This window comes from Lepisosteus platostomus, chromosome 19, assembly GCF_059453375.1.
Source record: "Lepisosteus platostomus isolate fLepPlt1 chromosome 19, fLepPlt1.hap1, whole genome shotgun sequence".
NCBI lineage: Eukaryota > Metazoa > Chordata > Actinopteri > Semionotiformes > Lepisosteidae > Lepisosteus > Lepisosteus platostomus.
Window position 1 is genome coordinate 14,780,071 of NC_142629.1, and position 10,651 is coordinate 14,790,721.

The window sequence follows — 10,651 nt, forward strand, 5'->3', positions numbered from 1 at the left end:
AATTCACTGCTTTGTAACCCTTTTAAGTTCACTGTACAGCTGAACGCCTGCAGAGCTCTTTACATAGAGATGAAAACTCCACTGCAAAGAAAGTTCTGCACTCGTCATATTGCCTTGAGTTTAAGGCCCATTTCTGTAAAAAGAAAAGCTTTTTGGTCTAACTTCTATTTCACAGCTACAGTACAAATTGTGTCCAAGTTCTAATACACAACGTTTCTCATTTTAAAGTTCTCACTGACAAATGCAATGCTTGGTATTTTTTTTTCCAGTTTGAAAAAGAATCCAGCGGAAAGAATGAACTACCTTGAGCTGATGGTAAGACTGAATGTTTTCTAACAGAGAAGGTTCTGAATTATTTCAGTCAATTCTCGCAAATATATTGATAGAAAAGAATACATTCTAAACCTTTCAAGAAGCCACTGCTTCCTCTGATTTTCCTTCTTCGGGATGAATGACACCGCCTTCACTTTTATCCAATACTTTCCCATACAGTCGAGCCTTATTAAGCAATGTTTATGGCATAACGCAAGTGATTGATTTGCCATTTTCATGCAAATTTAGGAGAATTTGTAGAAGTCTTTGGACAGAGAGCTAGCAACATGAGTCAGTGACAAAGGTCTCAGAAGTACAGGATCCAAAGCAGGGACTGGGGCTCCAGTTCATCAGTGAGCACCACAGAAACACACACAAAACGGGAGAAAAAGATACAAATTCTCAACTGTGGAACAAAACTGATGACATTTATATAATTCCTAGAAGCTTGGACCTACAGTTTTGGGGCAACAAGGAGAAAAATCAAAGACAGGAGGTCTTGACATTAGCGAGGGTGGGGAGCACAATAGCCAAATTCATATATAACCAATTCCACACCTAGACCATCGCACCAGTATTAAGTACATGTGGTTAAAAGACATCAGTAACATCAGCAACCCTCTATTATGTGATCATGAAAAGAGGGCAGAGAGAGGCTCGCTCACTAGTTAGATTTGTCTGGCAATCTTAGTCTGTTGCGTCGTTCATTCGAAAGTTGTGGTTAACCACCTTCACACCAGTGAAAGCAGGGACGGATTTTGGCGTTCGCAGGCCCTGGATGTGCAAAACGAGGGGTAAACGCCAATCGAATGACGTCGATGGACGTGACGCACTTTAAACTCTTCTCATGCTAAACCACGTGATTGATGGAGAGAGTCGAGCGACCATCACTTCAATCCTTCTAGTTTCTAGAAGAGCCGCTAGATAGCGTGTGATTATTGATTTGGAGCACCTAGAGCCGATCCCAAGCCTGTTGTTTCAGCTGGTTTTTCGTCAGTCACTAGTGTTTCCCTCCTTCGTAGGCCCTAGGCACTGTGCCTGCAGTGCCTAATGGGAAATCCGGTACCGAGTGAAAGTTTGAATTCTCAAGGCGTGGCTGGATGGACGGACTAAATCGTGCCACACCCTCCCCTCCCCCACTCTGAATACGTTCCGTTCACTCCAGTCTTTCTCCTTCTCTCCCGTGTAGGAACACCCTTTCTTCAAAACGCACGACGCCAAGGAAACAGACGTAGCCTCCTTCGTGAAAGAGATCCTGGAAGACGGACAGAATTAACCACCCTCTCTTCTTCCTTTCTGCACCGTAAAAAAAAATAAAAATCCCTGGATTTGTATAAAAATGGCTGTGGCGCAGTCGCCACAGACCCCATTTTTTTTTTAACGTATAGCAGACTGACCATACATCATTTGCAGTATTTGCTAAGATCATTTTTGTATATGTATGATATATAGTTTGGTACACAAGAGGAAACTTTTCATATTTAGCTTTCAAACCGAGACGATAGCCATGGGTATTTTTTTTCTTGAGAACTGTGGTGTCGCAACTGGGCAATGCCTACTCGGTACACACAAAACGGAGGGGAAAAAAAAGCGTATTTAAAGAATCTGCTCCGCCTGTAATCCTGTGTCGAAAAACGTGTAGTGTTTGTCATAATTCCACGTTCTCCTGTTTGAGTACTGCAGTCTGCTATAAGCTTAAATAGGCGGGTTAACCATTATATCTGTATTATGTATATAAGTGGCAGTGATTAATTTGCTGAATGTATCAGGGGGAAAAAAAAGGGAGGAAGACAGGCGAAAAGGTGAGACCTCTGCTTTCAGAGGTTTAAAACTGATTTATTTATCTTTTATCTGTTCGCATGGTTGAGAGGGGGAAAAAAAAAAAGAAACTAGCACTTTTTTTTTTTTTAAAGGCCACTGACTGATTCTAACAAATGTGAAAACGCTGCTTACAGGAGCTAAGCATTAATGTACTCCAACTTCTGATTTTTGAATCCTCTCTCGGATGTTTTCTCTTAATCGTGCACTTTTGCTTTTTTTAAAAAAATTTTTTGCCTCTGGCCCCCTTCAGTGTCATGTTAGTGCCGTGGAAGCTTAAAAGAGTAATAGGTGAATTAAAATAAAAGACACCTCCACTGTGATTCATTTGTTTTTCTGTGCCAGCAGCCTATAATATTTACAGATGTTCCCAGGGTGTGCTGATCAATTTTTCACAGCCCAAAGCCCCTCCAATCAGATGGTTCGGATTTCTGTCTTTCCTCCATGAGATAGCCTTGCTGTCCCTGAGGACACAGATGTACCTTGCTGATATTGATAAACCTGTCCTCCAGTCAGGCTGACACCTTGCACTTACAAATCATTTAGTCAGGACTGGCTCTTAATTCAAGAGAGCTTGACTGATACTGTTCTGTTGGCTTGGGTACAAAAAAGGAAGATTAAACTGAGACACGGGCAGTGCAGTATATCAAAAACCTTAGGGTGTTTCTCAAAATCGGGGGGTCTCTAGTTTATGTTCCAGTCCAACAGGTTAGGAAAGTCCCCATTAAATGAGCAGTTTCTCCAAACAATTTATTTGTGATCGAAGAAGCAGTTGTTAAACTTAGTCATGTAGACATTGTGTGCAAAGTTTTGTATGTTCACTTTTAGGGTGTGCTTTAAGATTATCCAGCTTTCCAACAGGAAACAGGACCAGGAAACCAATGTGCTGGCAGCAGCCTCAGTTCTGAAGTCAGGGGGGTCATGTCTTTATTTCCTGTATTTCAAAGCTGGAAGTTAGATCTTTGATCAGCATTTCTTACCAAAGTGTTTAACAGACCCTGAACTGCAGTGAAAATGTACCTATGGAACCACAAGGCCACTGTTGTTTAATATGAAGTATCGAGTCCTTCGATCGTCATTGTTTTCATGTTAACCCCTTTGTGTAACGTACTGCACACTAAATTGGCTATAATTTTAAACATTTGATCATTTGTGCTTAAAAACCTATTTCCAAATTTTTTTACCCATTACAGAATGTTTACTCCACACATCCTGAATTAAATTAACTGCCTAGACTTAGGTCTTTCTGATTCTAATATTTATGCCACTGGTTGGAGGATTATTAAGGCTGAGCAAATATTTCTGAGTCCCTTGTTTTACAAGGTCTAGTGGTTTGTTATGATCTGATTAAATGATGTTTGATCAGCTAGACTTTTATCTAGTATGATATCTGCCAGTCACCCATCTGACAGAACAGAATTTTGTTTTAGCAGAATCTTTGCAAATCTAGGATTTTCTGTTTTTGAGGTGGGTTTAGGCATTGACTACTTTATGTGCCTCTTCATTTGCAAAAAGAGCTTTTGGCAGGCTTAAAAGTTTGCCTGATGCAAAACTGCATTGACTGCCAGGTCACTTTGAAAAAGGATTCTAGTTACAAACGTTCAAAAGCACACCAGTATACTAGAGAACTCGGTGCCTGTATATTTAATGTTCTGGTTCAGTAACATTTCCTTGTGCGATATCCAAAGTGTCTACTGGAGAACTGTGTCAAAAGGCCTTTATAAATATAAGAACTTGGTTCGAGCTCTCAGGCAAATTGATCCTGTGCTGAACTGCGCACTGCCTTTCCTCACAGATAAACTAAACAATAGGGCTGAAACGAGAGATGGAACATTAATCATTGTCATAGATCCGTGATATTCGACAAGCTCTGGTCTGTTTGTAGATATTTCGAATATTAAGCTACTGTATTGACAAGAATGTCCTTTCTTGGCTGTGTTTCTCCTTATTTTGCTCTTTTTTCTATATGCAGTAGTCAGACCCGCCAGAGGTCAGGCAGGAGCTTTGAGTGAGGCAAGTGAAACTTGAATCCCCCTCCATCTAACCACAGAGCGCTGCTCTGGATAGAAATAGACAAGTCCCTCAGTAGTGGAACTGGCCAGTCTGGTTGTGCATGTGCAACTGTATCCGGAGCTGTTCATGTCACTATGCACTTAGTTACAAGCTACCTAAGGCAGGGATTCCCAGCCCGGGACTGCAGGGGGTTCGTGAGATTGTGATGGAAACGTCAATGTCAAATTAAATAGTCCTGTTAATAAATAACAATGTAATAATAAGAATAACAGTAATAATATTAATATTTTACCAGGTGAAAAGAAGCATGTTAAGAGGGGTTGCTGTAGCATTTATCTACAATTTATTGAAAGGTTTGATTTAGTTAAAATCTCAAGGGGGTACTTGAGGCAAATAATTTAGTTTGAAGGGGTTCAGCTGATAAGAAAGGTTGGGAACCCCTGATCCAAGGCAAAAATCATGATTTGGAAGGATGTGTCTACATGCAAATGAGAGGTGAGGTGGATGGATATATATGCATTATGATGAAAAGTTCCTCTGATGAAATGGATAGAGTCACAGACATTCAGCCATAATCAAACCAAAGTCCTTAACTGACTCTTAACCTCGAGTACAGGATCCAGAGAGGAAGCTGCATTTTCTTTGGAGCTGAAGGTCTGATTAAATGCATGTCCTCTGCAGCGCATTGCAGCAGGCTGTAAGATCTGTTAGCATCTGCTTCTAGTTTGCATTTAGTAGCTGTCAGCTGGAGAACTTGTTGAAGGCAGCGTGAAAGGGGTTTACACACACACACTGCTGGGACTTGTTCTTTTGTTAAACTTGGCGAAACCAGGCTGTGACGCCATGCATCTGCTTATATTATACACTAGAGCTTATCGTTTGCGTTTCTTGGAAATCAAAATCTGTTACAGTTCACTCCCAAATGCTCTGCGGTGTGCCTTTGAAAATAAACCGTACGCCCCACAATGTCTATGTCTTAAGTAAAAAACGTTCTTCAACACTTACTGTACAGGAAACTAGATGCCTTTTAAACTGCTTTGTTGTAAACACCTCTACTACATCTAAAGTGCTTTAATTCTATCTTCTCAGTATTTTGAATCACTCCCCTAGAGTCAAAAATATATAGAAAACTATATATAGCATCAAAGTCCTAATTAGGATGAACTGAAATGCATTTCATAAGAAACCATTGTTTTTAGTTTTAAAATGGATTTTTCAATGCCTCGGAGAATGTTGCCTTAAAGTAATGTGATGGGGTCTGCTATATAACAGCTCAAAATAAGATCTGAATCTCGAGATTTCCTACCTAATGTTTCAGACTACAGGTCCGCACAGTGATTCAGCTGCTGCAGTGCAGAACATAGCAGGCGCTATATGACAAAGCACAATCGTCTCCCTTCCAGTGCTAGCGCAGATCTTGCGATTATTAGACAGACAATTATTTCTGCGTCCTACTCATATGATTGAGTATTTGAGTGTATTATACCACTCATCTGGCACCATTCTTGTCTTCTTCCAAGTCCTGTCAGTGCTGAAGGTGAATCTTATGGCTTTGAGTCTTGTTAAATTTAATTGAGGCTGTCCTGTTATTTGGTGTTGGATGTCCCATTCCAGGTGCAGCCTTGAAAGACTTGTTCAGCCCATGATTCATGCAAACAAACAGCTAAGGAGAGTTTCTATCTATATGTGGCATCCTTTTAACAGAGCTCTGTAATAATCAGAACTCCTTTTACAATGTTTTTTTCTGAAGAACGTTATTTATTTTTTTGCAAATGGGACTTTTATTCTATCCTTTGGCCTTTATTTTATGTGCCTTTGCTGTGTTATTCTGGAACTAAGCTGTTTTATTACAATGGTGAAAACTGCCAAGTCAAGACTCGTAACACGGAGAGACTTCTAGTAAATCTGTCCTCTTCTGCAGAAGACTTTGCTTAGTATAACAGCAGCCCTGTTCAAGACCTGCTGGAATTCATTGAGTGAATATGCTTGGAGATATGCTTTGCTTATAGCTAAATTACTGCAACTGCATGAAAATGTGAGATGAGGTTTGGGGATGGGATGTAGTGTCAAAATACAATGTTTCTGTTTGGTGACTATTGTAAAGATGCATTTTAATTATTAAAAAAATATATTATAAAATAAAATTTTTAATCCATTTGTCCAAAGTATCAATATTCAGACCCTTATTGCGAGTTGGTTTTAGAATATAGGTGTGCATAACTGGTATTCCGCAAATGTGTTTTTAACAGCAAAATGTATGCCACAGTGTCATTAGATTTCACAACAGAAAAATATTTTGCATAAAAAATGCCTTGTTAACACATTTATCTTTTCAGTCTATTTGTTCTGGTGAGAAATCGTAGTTTTAAAATGATCTCTACTGTGATGTTATGGATAAACATGTACCTTAAGCGTGGATTTTTCAGCTGTGCGACAAACCTTTTCTATCATGCTGTTCATGGAAATCCTAAGTGTGAAAACAAAGCAGTTTACAACCATGTGCCTGCCAAGATGGTAAATGAAAATCCAAACATGTTTTAACAAAAAAGTGCCAACTGGGACAATTAGAAAGCAATTATGTGAAGCTTGCCTCATCGTGAGGTTAAATGCGTCAGCTGCTTTTGACCTCAGACTCTTGTTTATCTGAGTCGGCATTGAGCTGGTTTCACAAATGCCATTTTTCAAGAACAGCAAACAGCTCTGATTTTTGTGAAGTGGAAGTCAGGATTACATTCGGCAACAGCCTTGAAACTCTGACATCACTGTTTGGCCAATGCCAGAAAATATGTTCACAGTAAGTCCACTAATTTTAGAAACTGCAGTGTAATTCTGATGTGGCTGTTTTAAAGATGGTGTTACGTCTTTACTCAATACACATGTTATTATATATGTAAATATAACGTCCACTTTATGCACAGATATATGTCTAATCTTGCCAAAATTGCAGCAATATAAGTTCCAGTTTGGTACCCATAAAAGGTGGGATTTTTTTCAAATTTCTCAGTGGAATAATGATGTAACAACAAAACAAGTCAAAAAGCTATTTTTATGTTGGAACACGTCATGTTATACTGCACATCCTGATGTTTAAAGCTATAGGAACGTACAACAGCAAGACCTGCCTACATAGAGATACAGAAAATTGCTATCAAGAGGGAGACAAATTAATGACTCACCAGGAGAGCCCTCAGGAAATTATCTGGTCTGACTGCAGTACTTTAAATGTCCACAACGAGATGCTCTAGCCATCAAAATTATGCACTGGCTCACAGAACTGGTTCTCACTTTCAGACGCTGAGCTCTCTCTTAATCCCTTGCCCTAATTGCTAATATTTCAGATGCTGTTATGCAAGTCCTAAGAATAACAGTTCATGCTGGCAAAGTCCTAGGAGTGATCACAACAGATTTCCAAATACAAATTCGGCCTATGCCTGTTAAAATGAGGAGAATACAATGCGTGAAAAAAAAAAAAATCAACACTGCCGTTTTTTACTTTCTGGATGAAGCTGCTCCTATTCTGCACACTCTGCACTGAATCAGGAGAACAGGTGGCACAGCGGAAAATAAGCGTCGCGGATTGCGACCAAGGATTAGAGTGCAGAAGGGTATTTACAAGGGGAGGTTCTCATATCTAGATGGTGCCTTCGAACTGCTGACCTCGGTGGAAGGGAATCCTTTTCAACGTAAGCTGAGTAACCCTGGTGAAAGCTGCACTGGATGAGCGAGGTGCAGCAACACAACACTTCACTCTCCCTACTTCTGCCCAAGCGTATTGACAACACTGGCACATTTTGTTTCTACATAGATCTGCTTAAGTCCCGTGCTTCTAAAGAGCAAGAAAAGGCATCAACCTGGCTAATTAATCAAACTGTCCTGTTTCCCTGCCTTTAGTGGTTGCTGATAACCGAGGCCGCTTAAAAGAAATTCATGGTCTGACTGAAATGACTTTATCATTAAGAAGTCCAAGGCTCAGCTGGAGGAAAAGGTGAAGCCTTCTGGACCTCCAGAGCTGAGGTTGTGCTTCCCTCATGAAGACGTTTCTTTTTACAAAAGACACTTTGGGCCACCAACCCACAGCCAACATTCTACGTTTTGTGACCCACCTGAATCTAACATGCTATTGTAATCAGGATGGAAAGTGAGTTAGAAACACAAAATGACAGTGGCCAGTGATTCAGAAAGATTTGCAGACGAATGTCTTTGAAATAAATACTTCTTGTCAGCAGGAAGTGTTCCATAATTAACACACAGGACTATCAATAAGAATAAGGATATAAAATAATTCATTGTTCTTGATGGAGAAATACAGTAACCCAGATACATGGTCTTGATATCCCGTATTTGTGTCAGATATCGGATGAGAAGACTGATGAGAGGAAGGCAGTGCTAATGCTAATTTTCACGTTTAAAAGTGCCCATTTTCTAGACTATTTGGAAGAGTGACAGTTTGGTGTTTTGCTGGTCACAACAGCTGGGCCTTTTCTGGCTTGTCCTCAAGGAATTAGGCACAAAATGGAAGTCCTCACACCTCCTTCTAACCAAAAACAAACTCCTCCTTTGTTGGGAGACCTATTTTTTTTTCCCTTTTCCACATACTTGGATAAAGAAGAAAGGGAAAAAGAGGTATTTTTTTAGGCTTTTTAAGGCTAAAAAAGACCCTCTGTCTTGGTTCTCCAAACGTTTATTCTCCTCCAAAGCCAAAAACCGCTTATTTCCTTACCTCTTTCAGTTTGTCAAAACACCTAGTTTCCAGCACAAATCGCCACCCTCACACAGACAGCTTAATTTACTCTGCCACACCCTTATGTACCATGAGCAAAGCTGTGCTTCATTAACTCTTATTAACTCTGATTAGACTTTTTTCTCTTTATTTAATAGACAATTGGAAAAAAAACAACAGGGGATGGAGATTATATCATATCCATGGCCCATAATAAACTTCCCCTATAACTCCAGTCTATGTTCTGTCACAGGAATTGGTAGCAAAGGACCTCTGGGTAGCTTGTTCCATACTCCCACAAACCTTTGAGTAAAGGTAGGCCTCCTGCTTTTACAATGCAGTTCCGCAGACTTTCCACTTGTCCCCCTGGTCTGTGTCTCACGGTTGGATTCTGAAGAAATCTTCTGGTTTTACTTTGTCAGTGTCAACCACTGGAATCAATAAGAGCAATGTACTGTAAGCACTGGGTGAACAAATAGACTTGCACTTGAATTGACTGACAAGAGTAGCTGATCAGGGGGATTTCCACACCAAATTTCCCCAGAACTTAGTCACACCTTCTACCGTCAACCACAAGCCAGCTATTTCCTTATATTTTACAGTATTGTTATTCTAATAAAGAAGTCAATGAAATTAACTCCACCCTGCAGATAATATGAAAATGGAAATAGTTGTCATTGATAACTTTAAAGCACCTCACACACTGCTAACACCAATAAAAATATATATTTTGCATTGTGCCCTGAAGTGTACATATGCACCACGTACACTGATATACAGCAACACCTACTTCAGCTATTACTATTTGCAGATCTGTGTGCCACAGACCTTACAAGGATGAAAGGTTCTGAATAAACATGATTCAGGCTGCGGAGCAAAGCAGACAGACTCCGTGCCTAATTGCGGTCGGACACAGCATGCTGTACATGAAGGACATGGGCCAAATACTAGTGCTGTCTCTCCCAGTGTCACATATAAAAAAGGATGCAGAGTTTTAAGAACAGCCTTTCATGTAATCCAAAGGTGGTAAATGAAAATCCTGCAAGGACATCAAAAAGTGTTGCAGAACGTTGATTGCCAAGCTATCTGATGATATCTTTAAGTTAAGAGGAAAGGCACTGGAAGCTAGTGACAGGAGGCTTTAAAAGACAGCTCATCATTGCTCACAAGCGGGCGCAGAGAATTTCAAAACTCTGGTGCTGAAATTCTACCCAACGTAGAAGGAATCATGGAGCAGCAGATGCAGGCATTAACAATCATTTCCATAGTGAAGCTCGAGTGCGTGTCTGCTTACCGATCAAAGTGAGCAGAGGCCCACTGATTAAAAATAGAATAGGAGTCAATGGAAAGTCCCGTCTCAGACAGGAGAACAATCATCTGTGTGTAGAGTTCTGACCACAGCTCTCCTTTGCGGGTGATCAGCTCTAAATTTCCTTTCCTTCTACTGAAATTCCGCTAACAATAAAGCTGTGCTCAAGGTGTTTTTTAACATGGGCTCGGCACCTCTGTTGCCTCAGGCATACAGTAATAACCCTTTCATCTGTTCCTGTGTATTCTGCCAAATATTTTAAATGGAGTGGAACAGAGGAACTATTCATCTCAGGCCAGCAGCTGATGTTTTTAAACCTCGGCAGTGCAAATGAATACTTTGGGCTTCTCTGAGCGGTAGAATACACCTCGAGTTGACCACTGCCTGCGCCTGGACAGCGAGAGTGTTACATAATGTGCAATTAAAGGGGAAAAGATTGTGAGTCATAAGTGCACCTCAGTGGTTATGATCTAACCCAC

The 10,651-nt window shown here is 40.3% G+C and overlaps 1 protein-coding gene across 2 annotated transcripts in view; it reads left to right on the forward strand.

Annotated features, from left to right (window-relative positions):
- The window catches only part of LOC148645207 (dual specificity mitogen-activated protein kinase kinase 3-like), a 42,890-nt gene extending 36,582 nt beyond the window's left edge, over positions 1–6,308 (forward strand). For both annotated transcript variants that reach the window (XM_088613405.1, XM_088613406.1), the window contains exons 11-12: positions 270–315; positions 1,502–6,308. In XM_088613405.1, coding sequence (XP_088469531.1) covers positions 270–315; positions 1,502–1,588 — 133 coding nt within the window. In that variant the 3' untranslated portion in view covers positions 1,589–6,308. The remainder of the gene's footprint in view (positions 1–269; positions 316–1,501) is intronic.
- Positions 6,309–10,651: the final 4,343 nt, after the last annotated feature.